Source organism: Cherax quadricarinatus, chromosome 64 (assembly GCF_038502225.1).
Source record: "Cherax quadricarinatus isolate ZL_2023a chromosome 64, ASM3850222v1, whole genome shotgun sequence".
Classification (NCBI taxonomy): Eukaryota; Metazoa; Arthropoda; class Malacostraca; order Decapoda; family Parastacidae; genus Cherax; species Cherax quadricarinatus.
In genome coordinates this window covers 9310118-9331507 of record NC_091355.1, presented here as the reverse complement: position 1 = coordinate 9331507, position 21390 = coordinate 9310118, and the positions used below count along the sequence as shown (strand labels likewise).

General features: G+C 40.4%; 2 protein-coding genes across 5 annotated transcripts in view; one reads left to right on the top strand and one right to left on the bottom strand.

The window, feature by feature from the left end:
• Nucleotides 1-652: 652 nt before the first annotated feature.
• The window catches only part of LOC128700001 (acid phosphatase type 7), a 77593-nt gene continuing 56855 nt past the window's right edge, over nucleotides 653-21390 (bottom strand). For all 3 annotated transcript variants that reach the window (XM_053792883.2, XM_053792884.2, XM_053792882.2), the window contains exons 8-11: nucleotides 10399-10541; nucleotides 5730-5870; nucleotides 5062-5230; nucleotides 653-1487 (exon numbers count right to left, since the gene is read on the bottom strand). In XM_053792883.2, the coding sequence (XP_053648858.2) occupies nucleotides 1407-1487; nucleotides 5062-5230; nucleotides 5730-5870; nucleotides 10399-10541 (534 nt within the window). In that variant the 3' untranslated portion in view covers nucleotides 653-1406. The remainder of the gene's footprint in view (nucleotides 1488-5061; nucleotides 5231-5729; nucleotides 5871-10398; nucleotides 10542-21390) is intronic.
• The window catches only part of LOC138854605 (uncharacterized), a 29463-nt gene continuing 23277 nt past the window's right edge, over nucleotides 15205-21390 (top strand). The window contains exon 1 of one of the 2 annotated variants that reach the window (XM_070098749.1): nucleotides 15205-15533. In XM_070098749.1, coding sequence (XP_069954850.1) covers nucleotides 15375-15533 — 159 coding nt within the window. In that variant the 5' untranslated portion in view covers nucleotides 15205-15374. The remainder of the gene's footprint in view (nucleotides 15534-21390) is intronic. The other variant, XM_070098750.1, reaches the window with a different exon arrangement.

Genomic DNA, 21390 nt, shown 5'->3' with positions numbered 1-21390 from the left:
ATAAATCCCAGCAACAATAGCTGCTGTCACCCCCACTAGCCAGATACCTAATGACATGTATTTTATTCATTCTAGTGTATATATCATGTTTCTATGTTATTAATATTGTTTATTATGTCATATTACATGAATTGTGATAGATAAATAAGCTGTAGAGTTGATATTAGGGAAATTATTAAAGTATTTTCTTGTGCCTCGAATTCCACTGGAACGAATTAACTCCATTTCAATTAATTTAAATGAGGAAAATTGACTCTGCAAATGAGTGAGCAAGGTCATGGAACGGATTAAACTCGTAAGTAGAGGTTCCACTGTATATACATATATATTTATTTATATTTATATTAGATAGATATTCTGTATATTATTTACAGCTTCCTTTCAGTGCTTCACAAATATTTTCCTAGCACTGGAATAGAAGCCAATATGTATAAGTATGGGCAGCAGTTTTTCTGCTGTCCATATCTACACTTTTCTCAGAACATTCCTCCCACACCACACACTCAGTCACTACAGTCAGGGGGTAGTGAGACTATACAGTGTTGTATCAGATGCAATGAAAGAGAGAGTGGATGGAAGAGGAGGCAGCAAGAAATTAGGAGAGGAAAAGAATGGGAAGAGTGAGGAACTCATCTGAATAATATAACATGTATATTTTTTAAATTAATTTTATGTAACATATATGAAAGTAGATATAAAATATGGCTCAGGAACACTAAGGTTTCTGAGTGTCTATGGAAAAATAGGTTCCAAATTCCAAACACTTGAGTTATGGACAATATCCAAGACCACATTTCATCTTAAGTTGGGGGCCTACTGTATAGTATGATAATAATAATAATAATAATACAGTAATATGGTAATTCTATATATGTAAACCTAATGTATTGTCATTTGCTATCTTGAGTGATATCGTTGTAAGACCCACACGGGCAGGTCCTTCTCAAACCCAACCTTTCTCTTGTATATTTATTCAGCTTATTTTTAGAGCTACCCAAGGTCTCAGCTACAGTGACTACTTGGCAGATTTTCTACTTGACCCCAAATCTGCTGCTAAACCAGTATGTACTTTCTTATGTGCTTTCTAAATCTGGTTTTATTCAACTTACAGACAAAAGACACACTCCATGAATATAATAATAAAAGCAACTGTAAAAGATGTCATAGTTTTTAGAGGTCACAGTGTTTAGTGTTCTGCTCCAAAACTGGTTAAACATATTCTACATATTCTATACACACACAGATAGTTACTTTAAAATAAAACTGAAAAAACTCATTAGCTGAAATGGAGGATTTCCTCGCAAGATCTAAGCATCTTCTCCCAATATGGCCACTGTATGTGGTGGCTGTCAGTAGAAGAAGGTAAATACTTTATTCTTGCTAAGTAAGGCAACAGTGAAGATGTCTTAAAGTTCCTCATTTCGAATCTTCTTGTATGACACATGTCTGTCTCTTACCAACCACACACTATCAAGTATTTTTCCATTCTGGAAAGACAAAGAATTACATTAATCTTTCTTTCAACACACCGGCCATATCCCACCAAGGCAGGGTGGCCCAAAAGGAAAAACGAGAGTTTCTCCTTTTACATTTAGTAATGTATACAGGAGAAGAGGTTACTAGCCCCTTGCTCCCGGCATTTTAGTCACCTCTTACAACATGCATGGCTTACGGAGGAAGAATTCTGTTCCACTTCCCCATGGAGATAAGAGGAAATAAACAAGAATAAGAACTAGAAAGAAAATAGAAGAAAACCCAGAGGGGTGTGTATATATATGCTTGTACATGTATGTGTAGTGTGACCTAAGTGTAAGTAGAAGTAGCAAGACGTACCTGAAATCTTGCATGTTCATGAGACAGAAAAAAGGACACCAGCAATCCTACCATCATGTAAAACAATTACAGGCTTTCGTTTTACACTCACTTGGCAGGACGGTAGTACCTCCCTGGGCGGTTGCTGTCTACCAACCTACTACCTAGGAATTACATTAATGTACCTGTTTAATTAACAACACAGCAGCTATTTACCATCAAGGCAGGGTGACCCAAAGAAGTAGACTGGGGATACTACAAGTATACTGGGGATATTACAGTATAATTATTGGATTCATGGAGAATTGCTGAACCCATTAGGGTTTAGCAATTCTAGAGAAATGGGAGGTAATCAGGTTTGATTCAAGGAACGTGACGGTATACCTAGAGAGGGTTCCTCCGGGGGTCAATGCCCCCGTGGCTCAGTCTGTGACCAGGCCTCATGATGAATGAAGACCTGATCAACCAGGCTGTTACTGTTGGCCACACACAACCTGACCTACAAACCACAGCTTGGCTGGTCAGGTACTGACTTTAGGTGCCTGTCCAGTGCCTGCTTGAAGACAGCCAGGGGTCTATTGGTAATCCCCCTTATGTATGCTGGGCCCCTGACACTTATTGTGTTGTCTCTTATTGTACTAGTGGCACGCTTGCTTTTCATTGGGGGGACGTTGTGTCATCTGCAGAGTCTTTTCCTCTCATAGGGAGTGATTTTCATGTGCAAGTTTAGTACTAATCCCTCTAGGATTTTCTATGTGTATATAATCATGTATCTCTCCTGTTTGCATTCTAGGGAGTACAGGTTTAGGAACTTTAAGTGTTCTCAGTAACTGAGGTGGTTTATCACAGTTATACGTGCCATGAAGGTTCTCTTTACATTTTCTAGGTCAACAATTTCACCTGCCTTGAAAGGTGCTGTTAGTGTGCAGCAATATTCCAGCCTAGATAGAACAAGCGACCTGAATAGTGTCATCATCCCTAGTTTTGAAGGTTCTCATTGTCATTTTTCTAGCAGATGCGACTGATACAATGTTATGGTCTTTGAAGGTGAGATCCTCTGACATGATCACTCCCAGGTCTTTTACATTAGTTTTTTGCTCTATTATGTTGTTGGAATTTGTTGTATATGTACTTCGATGTAGTTTTAATTTCCTCACATTTTCCACATCGGAGTACAGTGGAACCTCAGTTTTCATATGCCCTAGTCTGTATGTAAAACTATAATTATTCTCTATAAAATGTCTTGCGGTGTCTTCAATGGAGGACACTGTCATGCAAATCCAGGTGTCATCTGCAAAAGAAGACATGGCACTATGGCTTATATACCTGTCTATGTCAGATATGAGGATGAGAAACAAGATGGGAGCGAGTACTGTGCCTTGCGGAACAAAGCTTTTCACCGTAGCTGCCTGAGACTTTACTCTGTTGACTGCTACTCTTTGTGTTCTGTTTGTGAGGAAATTATAGATCCATCTACCAACTTTTCCTGTAATGTATTCCTTGATCACTCATTTTGTGAGCTATTATACCATGGTCACACTTGTTGAAGTCTTTTGCTAAGTCTGTGTATATTACATCTGCATTCTGTTTGTCTTCTAGAGCATCCAGGACCTTGTCATAGTGGTCCAGTAGTTGGAACAGACAGAAGCGACCTGCTCTAAACCCATGCTGTCCTGGGTTGTGCAACTGATGGGTATCTAGATGGGTGTCGATATTGCTTCTTAGAACCTGTTCAAAGATTTTTATAATATGGGACGTTAGCACTATTGGTCTGTGGAGTGGGGCTATGTCTGTTGCTTTTAGCAGCTGTGGGATGACCCCTGTGTCCATGCTTCCTCTCCATAGGATGTTAAAAGCACATTATAGGGGCTGCTTGCAGTTCTTGATGAGCGCAAAGTTCCATGAGTTTGGGCCTGGGGCAGAGTGCATGGGCATGTCATTTATTGCCTTTTCGAAGTCATTTGGTGTCAGGAATTCAGACAGGTTTGTGTCTACCAAATTCTGTGTCTCATAAAAAATTCATTTAGGTCTTTGACTCTCAGTCTAGTTACTGGCTCGCTAAAAACCGAGTCATATTGGGACTTGAGTAGCTCATTCATTTCCCTGCTGTCATCTGTGTAGAACCAATCTTGTTTAAGTAGGGGCCCAATACAGGATGTTGTTCTCGACTTTGGTTTGGCATAAGAAAAGAAATACTTTGGGTTTCTTTCAGTTTCATTTATGGCTTTTAGTTCTTCCCACATTTTTTGACTAATGTAAGATTCCTTTAGCTTTAGTTCGATGTTTGCTATTTCTCTGACCAGTGTCTCACTACGTATTGCAGATATATTGCCTCTTTTAGCCGCTCGGTTATTTTTTGCCTTCGCCTGTACAGGGAGCGCCTTTCTCTTACTAGTTTACATCTTCTCCTCCTTTTCCTTAAAGGAATATGCCTTGAGCATACCTTGAGTGCCACTGAGTTAATTTGTTCTAGACATAGGTTGGGATCCATGTTGCTTAGGCTATCTTCCCAGTTTATATCATTTAGGACTTTTGGTTTTTGTTATTTAAGTTGAATTTGGTGAAGGCTCCCTCGTGACTGATCACGTTTTGTCGGTCTGGGGCCCTGCGCATACATGTCTGAACCTCTATTATGTTGTGATCTGAGTATATTGTTTTTGATATGGTGCCATTTTGTATCAGATCATTGTTATTAGTGAAGATGAGATCCAGTGTATTCTCCAGTCTTGTAGGCTGATTTAAGGTGAATTTGGTGAAGAGATTTAAAAGCTTGTGTGTGTGCAAATTTTCATTTGAGCTGCCTCCTGGTGTTATCTCTGCTACAACATTATTTGCTATATTCCACCATTTTAGGTGCCTTAGGTAGAAATCCCCCAGGAGCAAGATGATGGGGCCAGGAGCCCCCAAGAGCCCTTCACCATCACACCATCCCTTTTCTTCCCCACTCAGCCCTTCATATAATATTGTAGATGCTGACCAGCTGCTAATCCTAAAGTAATGACTAGCAATACACAATACTAAGAATCAAACTTCATTGTGTAATGTTTTGCCAAGGATCTAATATGGCTAGACTTAGAACTTCAAAGTATATAATGTGCAGTACAATGGCAAATTGTGCTTACATGTTTATAATGCACTGCATTTAAAAAATTAATATGAACTGCAAAAGATTAATCTTGAAATATCAAACTCACAAGACTGACTTTATGACAATATCAACCTTAAAAATTCCCGAAAAAATATAGCTACCTGATCATCAGAGACCTGCTCCCAGTAGAGATGTGTGTTGTTGTAGACACTGAGGCGGGTGTAGCCATAATCAATGGCACGGAAGGCTGACCAGTAAGGCTGCTCTGGCATGAAATGGTCGTGGTTTTCATCACAGCCTGCAGAGCCTGTTGTGAAGTGTACCGGTGCCCTGAGAAAATTTACATTACTGGCAAAACTTAAACATCACAATACTCTTTTTCTGTTTCTAACGCAATGGGATGCAGTAATAAGTTTTGAAGAATTATTAAATTTATGGGGATATGCTAAGCCCATAATTATTATTATTATTATTATTATTATTATTATATATCATAAAGTTATGAATAAGGTCATAAAGCACCTGGGAAATGGGAGATGATCAAGCTTCATCTGAGAAAGGGGAAAGTAGATCCAATAGCACCAAATCAATCCCCTCGAAGGGTTGAATGATTGTACTTATGGGAAAGCACTGAACCTGCACTAATTTTCCAAGGTATACCTTTCTCAGATTTTTTCAGTGGACCATCAGAACCCAAAAACATGTATTAGAATTGTACACTAATTACATTTCAGTACAGTACTAGGTATTATATAATCTACCCTTCTGAAATACTTTTCCCCTTACTTTGCCTAGAATGATGTTTATAAGACTTAACTGACAATCATACTTAGCATTAGTGTAGGGCTTTGATTCTGAGCCATTCATGACAGTAAAGTTGTACATGGGCCACAACCGCTCATATGAGTGTTCGTGTGCCCAGATAGCCAAGTCTACTCCATATTTATCAAGGACTTCCTCCATTGCATACCTGCAGAGAATTATGGAAAAAATCTAAAGAGGAATTCAGTATTGGCAAACACAAGTAAGGCTGCTGTCTATCATACATTTGCACAAGTTTGTCAAAATTAATTACTAATAGACAACATGTTTGTACAGATGACAACATATGTGTACACAAGTTTCAAGTCAACATTTATTGCACAACATACATGTGCACGAAGGGCACCATACATGTAAAAAGGGTAACATATGTGCACAAAGAACAATGTGTGTAAAAAGGACAGTATATGTGTGTAGAAATAGCAATTTATGTGCTCAGATAGGTCAGTACATATTTTTATATAAGTGTAACCACGAATGAGTGGTATTAAATCAATAACAACACTGCAACTAGCCGAGGATTTGAACCCATGTCATTTTGGCCTACCTCATGGTAAGTAAAAATCACATGACGCTCTAACCCACAGTACCACGCAATCCAACAAGAATCAAGCACCCAGCAGAGCTAGGTGTTATACCTTGATCCAAGGACATGTGGTGTGGGTGCCTCTGAGCTAATTTTATTCTAATCCCCGTTTGGTGTACTAGCCTTCATGAGCAGTATTGTAACCAAGAATGAGTGGTTACAATAATATATATATTATTGTAACCACTCATTCTTGGTTACAATAATATATATACTGCTCGTGAATGCTAGTACATCAAACGGGGATTAGAATGAAATAAGCTCAGAGGCACCCACACCACCATATGACCTCAGATCAAGGTAAAACACCTAGCTCTGCTGGGTGCTTGGTTCTTGTAGGATTGCGTGGTCCTGTGGGTTAAAGCATCATGAGATTTTCGCTCACCATGAGGCGGGCCAAAACGACATGGGTTTGAATCCTCAGCTAGTTGTAATGTTGTTATTGATTCAATACCACTCATTTGTGGTTAAAATAATATATATACTGCTCATGAAGGCTAGTACACCAAACGGGGATTAAAATGAAATTAGCTCAGAGGCACCCACACCACCACATGTCTTCGGATCAAGGTAAAACACCTAGCTCTGCTGGGTGCTTGATTCTTGTTGGATTATGTGGTCCTGTGGGTTAGAGTGTCACATGATTTTCGCTCACCATGAGAAGGGCCAAAACAACGTGGGTTCGAATCCTCGGCTAGTTGCAGTGTTGTTATTGATTCAATACCACTCGTTCGTGGTTTTATGTATATATACTGCTCGTGAAGGCTAGTACACCAAACAGGGATTAGAATATTAGCTGAGAGGCACCCACACCACCATATGTCCTCAGATCAAGATAAAACACCTAGCTCTGCTGGGTGCTTGATTCTTGTTGGATTGCATGGTCCTGTGGGTTAAAGCATCATGTGATTTTCACTCACCATGAGGTGGACCAAAACGACATGGGTTTGAATCCTCAGCTAGTCTTAATGTTGTTATTGATTCAATACCAATCGTTTGTGGTTACAATACATATATACTATATACATGTATCTTTCTTCTTTCAACACACCGGCCGTATCCCACCAAGGCGGGGTGGCCCAAAAGGAAAAACGAAAGTTTCTCCTTTTACATTTAGTAAAATATACAGGAGAAGAGGTTACTAGCCCTTTGCTCCCAGCATTTTAATCGCCTCTTACAACACGCATGGCTTAGGGAGGAAGAATTCTGTTCCACTTCCCCATGGAGATATATATACACCTACCATCCGACTTATGACCGAGTTCGGTTCTGAGAAACCAAGCAGAAGAGAAGCGGAGCTAGTGGGTCACCCTGCTGGACACCTTTTGATGAGAGAATTTCATGTTCTCCAAACAGAAGAATTGAGGGTTTGCTGTAGCCGGCTGAAATGAAGGGAAAATGACTGGGGAACCGATCCCGAACAGCTGGCAAGACAGCATCTCTCTTCACCATATTAAAGGCATTTCTAAAATCAAGTTTGACTACGGCCTTGTCTTCTGGTAGGTCCCTGATGTAGGCCCTTGCCGCATGAGCTGCAGCTTCACTGCCTTGAGAGACCCCAAAGCCCAGTTGGTGTGGCTGGAGTAAACTGGCAGCTTCTAGGCAAATGTTTCTTACTGCTGCTTTGGCAATGAGACAGCGAAGAGTGTTTCCAACCGCAATGGGTCTGATTTCCCCATCCTTCTTCTTCAACGCACATAGTGAGGCTCCAAAAAAAAAACGTTTAATTTCTTCTGGGATTCGCCCAGCCAGGCAGTTGTTGACGAAAGTTGTTAACTCGGTGAGAAGAATTGATGCAGATGCACCGAGTACTGGATTTACCATCTCTTTGAGGTGCTGAGGTCGAATTCCAGTGTAACCTCCTGCAGATCCTGCTGGAAATGACACAATCACTTTATAGACTTCTGATTCTGGCAAAATTAATTGTTCAGTGATGAGGTCTTCCTCAGGGTTGTTGTTGATGGCTATGGTGTCCCTGGTTGGATGCTTGTCTCTTAGTGCTTGGGCTGTGGTCTCATCTTTGGGGGCTACAGTGTTGTCACTTGTAATTATTCGGATTGCTCCCACTGTGTTGCCTTCTTCAATTTTTTTGCTAACCTGTGCGCAGATTTTCTCATTTTCAGTGGGACTTTTCTTGGGTCTACCTCTGTGATTCCTGCGATGATGGGGCAGAGGGACACAATTATCCGTTCTTGGGTAGTTGCGCACTGCCTTGATAACTGACGTGGTTAGCAGTTTGCCTTGTCTCTCAGGAACTGCAAGACAGACATTGCCGAACAGGAGTAGGTTGTGCCATGCTCGGATGGTGCCTCGGGCTTCTAAGTTGACTGCTCATGAAGGCTAGTACGTATACCAAACGGGGCATAGAATGAAATTAGCTCAGAGGCACCCACACCACTGTATGTCCTCAGATCAAGGTAAAACACCTAGCTCTGCTGGGTGGTTGATTCTTGTAGGATTGCATGGTCCTGTGGGTTAGAGTGTCATGTGATTTTTGCTCACCATGAAGCAGGCCAAAATGACATGGGTTCGAATCCTCGGCTAGTCACAGTGATATATGTACAGTGGTACCTTGACTTATGAGTGCCCCAACATACAAGTTTTCCGAGTTATGAGCCCTTGCTCAGTAAATTTTTTGCTTTGAGTTGCAAGCCAAAATCCAAGTTACGAGTGAGCCTGAGATACGCCGCCACTAATTGGCGGTACGTATATCTAAAGTCAAATCCAACTCTGTACCCAGAGGAATGTCAGGTACTTTGCCCTATTCCTCATGCTCTTCGAAGACATAACTGGAAGGGTAATACTCCCACATTAATCCCAGATTGTAGTGAGGCACCTCGTCCCTTGTTTGGTTCTCGTATAAATCCGGGGAAGAGGTAACCTCCATTTTGACACTCAGAGTTTTTCTAGAAACATGAACTAAGGTGGGTGGAGTACTGATAGTGGTGGGTGGAGTTGTCATAGTGGTCAGTGGAGTAGTGATGGTGGTGGGTGTAGTGATAGTGGTGGGTGGAGTAGTCATGGTGGTCAGTGGAGTAGTGATCGTGGTGGGTGGAGTAGTGATAGTGGTGGGTGGAGTAGTGATGGTGGTGGGTGGAGTACTGATAGTGTGGGTATAGTAGCGATGGTGGTGGGTGGAGTATTGATAGTGGTGGGTGGAGTAGTGATAGTGGTCGGTGGAGTAGTGATAGTGGTGGGTGGAGTAGTGATGGTGGGTGGAGTACTGATAGTGGTGGGTGGAGTAATCATGGTGGTGAGTGGAGTAATGATAGTGGTGGGTGGAGTAGTCATGGTGGTGGGTGGAGTACTGAAAATGGTGGGTGGAGTACTGAAAATGGTGGGTGGAGTAGTGAGAGTGGTGGATGGAGTAGTGATACTGGTGGGTGGAGTAGTGAATATGGTGGGTGGAGTATACAATATTTCTTATTTATAAATACATTTTTCTTATTTAAAAACCCATAACAAAAAAACTGGGGTGGTTTTCTGGGGGCTAGAACGGATTAATGGCATTTCAATTAATTTCAATGAGGAAAACTAATTTGATATATGAACGAGCAAATTGAGTTACTAGCTCGGTCACAGGACGAATTAAACTCGTAAGTCAAGGTACCACTGTATATACAAAGGCAACATAGGTGTACATAAAATGAAACATTTGTGCAATTACCTATTTGTAGCTACAAGAGCAGACCTATGCTCATGGTGTCTCATCATCATGTATGGTAATTTTTAAAAATTTCCTACGGTTGTTGTATTTACTATATCTTATGATTTATTCCGTCAATCTAACGCTCTGTGAACAAAAATTTTCTTAGTATCCTTCTGACTCCACTTTTTTCTTGTCATTCCTGTTGCTGGTACAAATTGCTACATACATGTGGATGATGGCAACAAAAGTACAGCCTCTCCTCACTTAGGTTAGGTTAGGCTTATTAATGAATTCGTTTACCGACGTTGTCTTAGGAACAGAACTCCATCATTAAGTGAGGAGAGGCTGTACATACAATTAGTATATATAAATGGCACAGCACTGTGTGACCCTTGTGGGTTTAGCACTTAGTTATGATTATAATAACAAAGGGAAACATACGTGTGCATTAAAGGCAGGCCAACACGGGTGAGACAGTTCACTTTGGTACAGTCATCGTGGTCATTGTTAGAGCAATACATAGGGCGGTGACCAAACAATATAATCCAGGGGTATACAGCACGAACCTCTGGTTTTGTTGCTTCCTGTAAATAAAAAAAAGATGACCCCTTTTATTTAGTGATAAATGTATAACTTTGTACTATACCTCAAATAAGTTTTATTAATATAAATGATAAATTAATCAAATAACACATGCAATACAGCATGGGTGTTCACAGAAATTTGTTCAGGTTAGTAAAAATATGTAACCTATTTAGGGGGTCAGCCATAACAAAGTAATAATTATGTAGAGGTCCGATAGAGAACCAAATTTTACACAATAAGTCCTCTTCGGGTATAGTGCCTATCTTCATTATATTATTACAGTGTATTACATATTAGGTCAATTACAAGAGATTATAGAAATTCTTAAGGTGGAGGCTACACTATCCCATGTGAATAATGTGATAATTCAATTCAAATTCAAATTCAAAGTTTATTCTCTATAAAGATTACAATGTTGAATTTACAGAATTTGGTTGTTGTGTGGTTTACATGTAGTTAAATAATGATTACAGAGTGTACCACTAGAACGCCTAGCATGGCTAGGCATTTTGGGCAGACTTAATTTAATTCTTTATTTTAAAATACAGTATTACAAATTATGAGGTAAGTTGGTATTATGGCTAAGTGACTAAATACTAGTTTGTGAGTTTAGCAATGTGAATGCTTTTGTTTTGGCACAGTACATAGTTTCAGTATTGGAGTATCATAGGATTCATTATTTTAAGATTGAGATTAATATTTCTGTTTATGGTCAAATGGGTGAGTGAGTGTAAGTGTGAACCACCAGGTGGTATTCGTGTAGTTAGTTGATGGGGTTTATCAGGGAGATAAGATGTTTTCTAATGGTAGTTTTGAAGGTGATGAATGTGTCTGCAGTTCTAGAGTTCAGAGGTAGGGTGTTCCAGATTTTAGGGCCTTTGACATACATTGAATTTTTGTAAAGGTTTAGTCGGAGATGGGGAATGTCGTAGAGATGTTTGTGCCTGGTGTTATGCCTGTGGGTTCTGTCACAACTATCAAGAAAGCGTTTTAGGTCAAGGTTGATATTGGAGTTTAAGGTCCTGTAGATGTAGATTGCACAGTAGTAAGTGTGGATGTACTGAACAGGGAGTAAGTTTAGATCTATGAAATGGAGAAACACCCAAGTTATCCTTACCAAACAGGAATTAAAAAACAAGTCACTGCTTAGGACACTCCCTTAAAAGACCCCAATGGAAATAAGTCACTCTGTCTAACTTTTTTGGGTTACCCTAGGTTCTCTACACATATGCTGCTATGCATGATAATCTATGTAACTGTATTTGTGTACACCTGAATAAACTTACTTACTATCTCCATTTCAAACATTGTTGAAAAGAAAGCAGGTAATTACATCTTAACAACATTGTCTCACATGATTATTGACCACACCTACATTGCAACATAGCTGTCAGGTGACCTCAGTTCCATAAAGCTTAACCTGACCTAAACATGCTTTGCCTCACATGTGCCTCAGCCTATATGTATATTGTATATATATACATGTATAGTGGTACCAACACTTATATTGGCGTGAAGCATGGGTTGTAAATGCTGCAGCGAGGAGGCAGCTGGAGGCAGTGGAGATGTCGTGTCTAAGGGCAATGTGTGGTGTAAATATTATGCAGAGAATTCGTAGTGTGGAAATTAGGAGGAGGTGTAGAGTTACTAAAAGTATTAGTCAGAGGGCTGAAAAGGGGTTGTTGAGGTGGTTTTGTCATTTAGAGACAACAGAACGAAGTAGAATGACTTGGAGAGCACATAAATCTGTTGGAGAAGGAAGGAGGGATTGGGGTTTTCCCTGAAAAGGTTGGAGGGAGGGGGTAAAGGAGGTTCTGTGGGCGAGGGGCTTGGACTTCCAGCAAGCATGTGTGAGTGTGTTAGATAGGAGTGAATGGAGACGAATGGTTTTTAGGACCTGACAAGCTGTTGGAGTGCGAGCAGGGTAATATATTGTGAAGGGATTCAGGGAAACCAGTTAGCCGAACTTGAGTCCTGGAAATGGGAAGTACAATGCCTGCTCTTTAAAGGAGGGGTTTAGGATATTGGCAGTCTGGAGTGATGTCTAAACTGTCGCATCTGAGTGCCTCTGTAAAAAACAGTGATTATGTATGAGTGATGGTGAAAGTGTTGAATGATGGTGAAAGTTTTTTTCTTTCTTTTTGGGTTTTTCTTGTACCCTGTGTCACTGAAGTGAACAAAGTCTCAGGATAGATTTTTTTTTTTACCATGTTGACTGCCACCTCCTACTGAGGCAGGGTGACCTAAAAAAGAAACACTTTCACCATCTTTTACACTATCACTGTCTTGCCACAGGTGCACTTACAACAATTTAGATGTCCCTCTAAAAAGCAAATATCCCAATTATTATTATTATTATCAAAACAAATCACTAAATCCACTAGCGTCAATATCCCAAACCCTTCCTTTAGAGGGGTTTGGGATTTTTGGGATACTTGGGAAACCACTCTTATATGGGTGTGAAGCATGGATTTTGAACTTTGCAGCAAAGAGGATGGAGGCAATGGAGATGTCATGTCTGGGAAATGTGGGGGTGTGAATATTATGCAGATAATTCATACTTTGGAGATTAGAAAGAGGTGCAGGGTTACTAAAAGGGAGGAATTGTTGAGGCGGTTTAGACGATCAGAAAGGATGGAGCAAAATAGGATGATTTGGAGGGTGCATAAATCTGTAGTGGAGGAAAGGTTGGAGGGAGGAGGGTAAAGGAGTTTTTGTGTACAAGGTGTATGTACGTGCATGTTAGATAAGACTGAGTGGAGGCAAGTAGGTTTTATGATTTTATGTGCTGTTGGAATGTGAGCAATATGCCATTTATGAAGGGATTCAGGGAAACCAGTTGATCAGACTTAGTCCTGCAGATGGACAGGAAGTACAGTGTCTGCACTCTGAAGGAGGGGTATATTGCAAGTTGGAGAGGTATTTGACCTGCAGGGGTCGGCACGCCTTTAGCAAGACAGTGATGGAGTAAGTGATGGTGAAAACGTTTCATCTTTTTAGGGCTACCATGCCTTGGTGGGAGACGACTGGTGTTAAAATATGAAAAATAAACTATATCCTACAATTTACGCAGAGAATATGAAGTACAATAGGCTTCGATAATGAGTGAGTTAGCTCAAAAACAACTCTCACCACATTCAAAAGGAAGGTTCATACAGCCATCCTAACCCTTCAACCCAACAACATTTATAGAACGTTCATCTGGCAATGCGACTGAATTCAAATTCGTACCCATTTAATCTCACCATTACATGGACACAAATGAAAATACAAGGATTTTATTGGTGAAACATAGACCCCAATGACATTACAATAACGTAAATAATTAAATTATTTAATTTGTCTTATCCAGAAGTGCACAAATGTTACAAAAATGTGACATTTATATTACATGGAAACTCACTTGTTATGTAGAGCACTTTAGGCAAACTAAAATTAGGCCTTAAAACTATTGGGTTGCCTGAAATGTTCTGCATTTCAAGCAGACTTAATGTTGGTGAGGGGCTCTTCATTTAGGGAATTGGATCTGTTTACCTGGAGAGTTTACCTGGAGAGAGTTTCGGGGGTCAACGCCCCCGCGGCCCGGTCTGTGACCAGGCCTCCTGGTGGATCAGCCCCTGATCAACCAGGCTGTTGCTGCTGGCTGCACGCAAACCAACGTACGAGTCACAGCCCGGCTGATCAGGAACTGACTTTAGGTGCTTGTCCAGTGCCAGCTTGAAGACTGCCAGGGGTCTGTTGGTAATCCCCCTTATGTGTGCTGGGAGGCAGTTGAACAGTCTCGGGCCCCTGACACTTATTGTATGGTCTCTTAACGTGCTAGTGACACCCCTGCTTTTCATTGGGGGGATGGTGCATCGTCTGCCAAGTCTTTTGCTTTCGTAGTGAGTGATTTTCGTGTGCAAGTTCGGTACTAGTCCCTCTAGGATTTTCCAGGTGTATATAATCATGTATCTCTCCCTCCTGCGTTCCAGGGAATACAGGTTTAGAAACCTCAAGCGCTCCCAGTAATTGAGGTGTTTTATCTCCGTTATGCGCGCCGTGAAAGTTCTCTGTACATTTTCTAGGTCGGCAATTTCACCTGCCTTGAAAGGTGCTGTTAGAGTGCAGCAATATTCCAGCCTAGATAGAACAAGTGACCTGAAGAGTGTCATCATGGGCTTGGCCTCCCTAGTTTTGAAGGTTCTCATTATCCATCCTGTCATTTTTCTAGCAGATGCGATTGATACAATGTTATGGTCCTTGAAGGTGAGATCCTCCGACATAATCACTCCCAGGTCTTTGACGTTGGTGTTTCGCTCTATTTTGTGGCCAGAATTTGTTTTGTACTCTGATGAAGATTTAATTTCCTCATGTTTAAATCTTCATCAGAGTACAAAACAAATTCTGTGCTCCAGTTCCCCGAATTAAGCCTGAATGCCTTCCACATATCCCCCCCCCCCAGGCGCTGTATAATCCTCCGGGTTTAGCGCTTCCCCGTTGATTATAATAATAATAATCAAGCAGACTTAGTATAGGAATATTAATAGTAGAACATAAAAATATACAAACCTCAACGTTAATGGAAATGACATTCTTTGATAATATGTAAGTATATATAAGCCCTTAATACTTGTGTGCCATTGTGAGGCCTTAATATTTCTGTGTCATTATGAACCCTTACTACTAGTGTGCCATAACTAACCAGCAGAGAGCTGAGAGCCCTGGACTCACAGTAACCCTTCAACCCAACAACAACAAACATTCAAAATAGGCTTCCGGTGAGACGGCACTCTTGCAGTTATTAAGGTCTTGGCCTTTATCAAACACGTTGAATATACCTTCAAGTGAGGATGGAGCAAGAGGGAAACAAGAGGAAACCTATAATGAGAGATAGTACAGAGAGGACTGAGAAGAAGCTTTCCTTTGCCACAAGATTGTCACAAGTGTTTGAGAGTCCAGTAACTGGAAGCAGCCGTTTACAAGCTGACATTATACCCACTAATATACAGGTTGTCTTCACTAACACTTTCACTCTGTTAAAGCTATGGGATGCTGTTGCTATGGGGGAATAATAGTTCTTAATTTAATCGGTTAAGTGTTTAGTTATGATTATCTTAATTTAACGCTGTATAGCCCTTGTGGCTTAGCGCTTCTTTTTGATTATAATAATAATAATCTTAATTTAACCAATATGACTAGTGCCACGAAAATCTTTTTCACTTCACCCACAGTCAAAGTTCATTTCCACTTACTACAGTGTTTATACAGAAATGAATAACATTTAAATGCATGCAGAAAGCCCATGATTATGTACGGCAATTTGAGCAAGCTTAAGCCTTAAGACTACGAGGGCAATAAACACTAAGTTCTATCTACAGCAAAATGTAGTATATGAATAAAGTTAAATCTTCTTATAGTGCCTCTTTTTATCATGTTTGTTGGCATGTCTTACTGACACACTGAAGGTCAGGGATCAATCCCAATACGAGTGGAATGAGCATGGTTTCTTAGACTTGCTGTCCCTGTTCACCTAGCTGTAAGTAGGTACCCAGGTGTTAGTTAACTTGTGGGTTACATCCTGGGGGGACAAAATTAAAAGACCCCAAAAGGAATAAAACAAGACAGTCCCTCATGACACATTAACTTGTTGGATTATCGTGGGTGGCTAACACTCCAGGTTAAAAATCTGACAGAAAAATGGTATAAAATACTGACATCATGGAAAATGACAAATACAGTATAATGCAATCCTTTGTTGACAATGTTACCTTCCAGGGAGGTTTCTTGATGGCATAAACCTTGGTAATAAATACTGACAAGTTGGTTTAGAAAGACACGTAAGCAAACACTATGACATGATACTTAAGCAGGCTAAGCACCACCAACCCAACAACACTGGAGTGACATGATCTCATCTTCTACCCAACCTCATTCCAACAGGGCATTCTTCAGGTCACCATGTGTCACTCACACCTCACTCTGCGCCTATATATAATGTCTTTCTACCTCTGTGTGTTAGAAGCGATCAAGGTCCCAGGACTGAAACGTTTTCTAATAAATATGTCACAGTGTCTGCTTACGTGTCTTTCTAAACCAGGTTTATTTATTTATTTATTTAGAAATTTAGCATACAAACAGAGGTACAAAAAATACAGGTAAGAGCAGCATGATGTTGGTGAGAGATTCTTGATTCAAGAAATTGGACCTGCCCTTCCATTCCTTGGATCGAGCTTAAATTCCCCCCCATTTCCCCAGGCACTGTATGACCTCTACAGATTTAGTGCTCCCTCATGAATGGAGTAATAAAAACACGAGCAAAACAGTATCAATAAAGTATTGCATTATACTGCATTTGTCTCTCATTAGTGACAGTGAATTTCACGGCTAACTTGAGCTAGAAGCAATCTATAAAACTGTTATAGTTATTTATTTACATACATACATAACCTTGGTTATACATACATACATTCATTACATACATTCATTCATTACATACATACATTCATTACATACATACATTCATTACATACATACATTCATTACATACATTCATTACATACATTCATTACATACATACATTCATTACATACATACATTCATTACATACATACATTCATTACATACATACATTCATTACATACATACATTCATTACATACATACATTCATTACATACATACATTCATTACATACATACATTCATTACATACATTCATTACATACATACATTCATTACATACATGCATTCATTGCATACATACATTCATTACATACATACATTCATTACATACATACATTCATTACATACATACATTCATTACATACATACATTCATTACATACATTCATTACATACATACATTCATTACATACATACATTCATTACATACATACATTCATTACATACATACATTCATTACATACATACATTCATTACATACATACATATTCATTACATACATACATTCATTACATACATACATTCATTACATACATACATTCATTACATACATGCATTCATTACATACATACATACATTCATTACATACATACATTCATTACATACATACATTCATTACATACATGCATTCATTACATACATACATTCATTACATACATGCATTCATTACATACATACATTCATTACATACATACATTCATTACATACATTCATTACATACATTCATTACATACATACATTCATTACATACATACATTCATTACATACATTCATTACATACATTCATTACATACATTCATTACATACATACATTACATACATACATACATATATACATACATATATACATACATACATATATACATACATACATATATACATACATTACATACATATATACATACATACATACATATATACATACATTACATACATACATACATACATTACATACATACATTACATACATACATTACATACATACATACATACCTGGAGAGAGTTCCGGGGGTCAACGCCCTCGCGGCCCGGTCTGTGACCAGGCCGCCTGGTGAATCAGAGCCTGATCAACCAGGCTGTTACTGCTGGCTGCACGCAAACCAACGTACGAGCCACAGCCCGGCTGGTCAGGAACCGACTTTAGGTGCTTGTCCAGTGCCAGCTTGAAGACTGCCAGGGGTCTGTTGGTAATCCCCCTTATGTATGCTGGGAGGCAGTTGAACAGTCTCGGGCCCCTGACACTTATTGTATGGTCTCTTAACGTGCTAGTGACACCCCTGCTTTTCATTGGGGGGATGTTGCATCGTCTGCCAAGTCTTTTGCTTTCGTAGTGAGTGATTTTCGTGTGCAAGTTCGGTACTAGTCCCTCTAGGATTTTCCAGGTGTATATAATCATGTATCTCTCCCTCCTGCGTTCCAGGGAATACAGGTTTAGGAACCTCAAGCGCTCCCAGTAATTGAGGTGTTTTATCTCCGTTATGCGCGCCGTGAAGGTTCTCTGTACATTTTCTAGGTCAGCAATTTCACCTGCCTTGAAAGGTGCTGTTAGTGTGCAGCAATATTCCAGCCTAGATAGAACAAGTGACCTGAAGAGTGTCATCATGGGCTTGGCCTCCCTAGTTTTGAAGGTTCTCATTATCCATCCTGTCATTTTTCTAGCAGATGCGATTGATACAATGTTATGGTCCTTGAAGGTGAGATCCTCCGACATGATCACTCCCAGGTCTTTGACGTTGGTGTTTCGCTCTATTTTGTGGCCAGAATTTGTTTTGTACTCTGATGAAGATTTAATTTCCTCATGTTTACCATATCTGAGTAATTGAAATTTCTCATTGTTGAACTTCATATTGTTTTCTGCAGCCCACTGAAAGATTTGGTTGATGTCCGCCTGGAGCCTTGCAGTGTCTGCAATGGAAGACACTGTCATGCAGATTCGGGTGTCATCTGCAAAGGAAGACACGGTGCTGTGGCTGACATCCTTGTCTATGTCGGATATGAGGATGAGGAACAAGATGGGAGCGAGTACTGTGCCTTGTGGAACAGAGCTTTTCACCGTAGCTGCCTCGGACTTTACTCTGTTGACGACTACTCTCTGTGTTCTGTTAGTGAGGAAATTATAGATCCATCGACCGACTTTTCCTGTTATTCCTTTAGCACGCATTTTGTGCGCTATTACGCCATGGTCACACTTGTCGAAGGCTTTTGCAAAGTCTGTATATATTACATCTGCATTCTTTTTGTCTTCTAGAGGCATTAGGACCTTGTCGTAGTGATCCAATAGTTGAGACAGACAGGAGCGACCTGTTCTAAACCCATGTTGCCCTGGGTTGTGTAACTGATGGGTTTCTAGATGGGTGGTGATCTTGCTTCTTAGGACCCTTTCAAAGATTTTTATGATATGGGATGTTAGTGCTATCGGTCTGTAGTTCTTTGCTGTTGCTTTACTGCCCCCTTTGTGGAGTGGGGCTATGTCTGTTGTTTTTAGTAACTGTGGGACGACCCCCGTGTCCATGCTCCCTCTCCATAGGATGGAAAAGGCTCGTGATAGGGGCTTCTTGCAGTTCTTGATGAACACGGAGTTCCATGAGTCTGGCCCTGGGGCAGAGTGCATGGGCATGTCATTTATCGCCTGTTCGAAGTCATTTGGCGTCAGGATAACATCGGATAGGCTTGTGTTAACCAAATTTTGTGGCTCTCTCATAAAAAATTCATTTTGATCTTCGACTCTCAGTCTGGTTAGCGGCTTGCTAAAAACTGAGTCATATTGGGACTTGAGTAGCTCACTCATTTCCTTGCTGTCATCTGTGTAGGACCCATCTTGTTTAAGTAGGGGCCCAATACTGGACGTTGTTCTCGACTTTGATTTGGCATAGGAGAAGAAATACTTTGGGTTTCTTTCGATTTCATTTATGGCTTTTAGTTCTTCCCGCGATTCCTGACTCCTATAAGATTCCTTTAGCTTAAGTTCGATGCTTGCTATTTCTCTGACCAGTGTCTCCCTACGCATTTCAGATATATTGACCTCTTTTAGCCGCTCTGTTATTCTTTTCCGTCACCTGTAAAGGGAGCGCCTGTCTCTTTCTATTTTACATCTACTCCTCCTTTTTCTTAGAGGAATAAGCCTTGTGCATACATCGAGTGCCACCAAGTTAATCTGTTCTAGGCATAAGTTGGGGTCTGTGTTGCTTAGTATATCTTCCCAGCTTATATCGGTTAGGACTTGGTTTACTTGGTCCCACTTTATGTTTTTGTTATTGAAGTTGAATTTGGTGAATGCTCCCTCGTGACTAATCTCATTATGTCGGTCTGGGGCTCCACGCATACATGTCTGAACCTCAATTATGTTGTGATCTGAGTATATTGTTTTTGATATGGTGACATTTCTTATCAGATCATCATTGTTAGTGAAGATGAGGTCTAGTGTATTCTCCAGTCTAGTAGGCTCTATTATTTGCTGGTTTAAATTGAATTTTGTGCAGAGATTTAAAAGCGTCGTGTGAGTGTAATCCAGAGATTTAAAAGCTCGCGTGATTTAGATTTTTTTAGATTTTGCCACCGAAGTGGCTAGTTTATTGTGCACCCCATTTCATCAGAGCTGCCTCCTGGTGTTATTACTGCGACAATATTATTTGCTATATTCCTCCATTTTAGGTGCCTTAAGTTGAAATCCCCCAGGAGCAAGATGTTGGGTGCAGGAGCTGGAAGATTTTCCAGACAGTGGTCAATTTTTAACAGCTGTTCCTGGAATTGCTGGGATGTTGCATCCGGAGGCTTGTAGACTACCACAATGACTAGGTTTTGGTTCTCGACCTTTACTGCTAAAGCTTCCACTACATCATTTGAGGCATTAAGCAGTTCTGTGCAAACAAGTGACTCTGCAATGTACAGGCCAGCGCCCCCCCCCCCCCCCCCTTTTGCCTGTTCACTCTGTCACATCTGTATAGGTTGTAACCTGGGATCCATATTTCGTTGTCCAAGTGATCCTTTATGTGGGTCTCAGTGAAAGCCGCGAACATTGCCTTTGCCTCTGCAAGCAGTCCACGGATGAAAGGTATTTTGTTGTTTGTTGCTGGCTTTAGACCCTGTATATTTGCAAAGAAGAATGTCATCGGACTGGTGGTATTGTTGGTACTGGGGGGGGGGATTTTTTTTCCGGCATTAGTATCTGTATCTGTTGGTTTGGAGTGGAGGCCATTGACTGTGGTTCCACTCCAGGAATGACTGGATTTGGTGTACGATTTCTGCCATTTCCTGCCAGTTTTTTTTCCTTCCTTGGCACTAAAAAACCTCTCCCTCTTGAGTGGCTGCGGCTACCCAGGTTATCCCATGGCCTGGATGTTTTGTATCTTTTTGTCCCCTTTAGATGGTGTGCCTGGCAATTTAAGTTATAGCACAGTCTTTCCTGTAC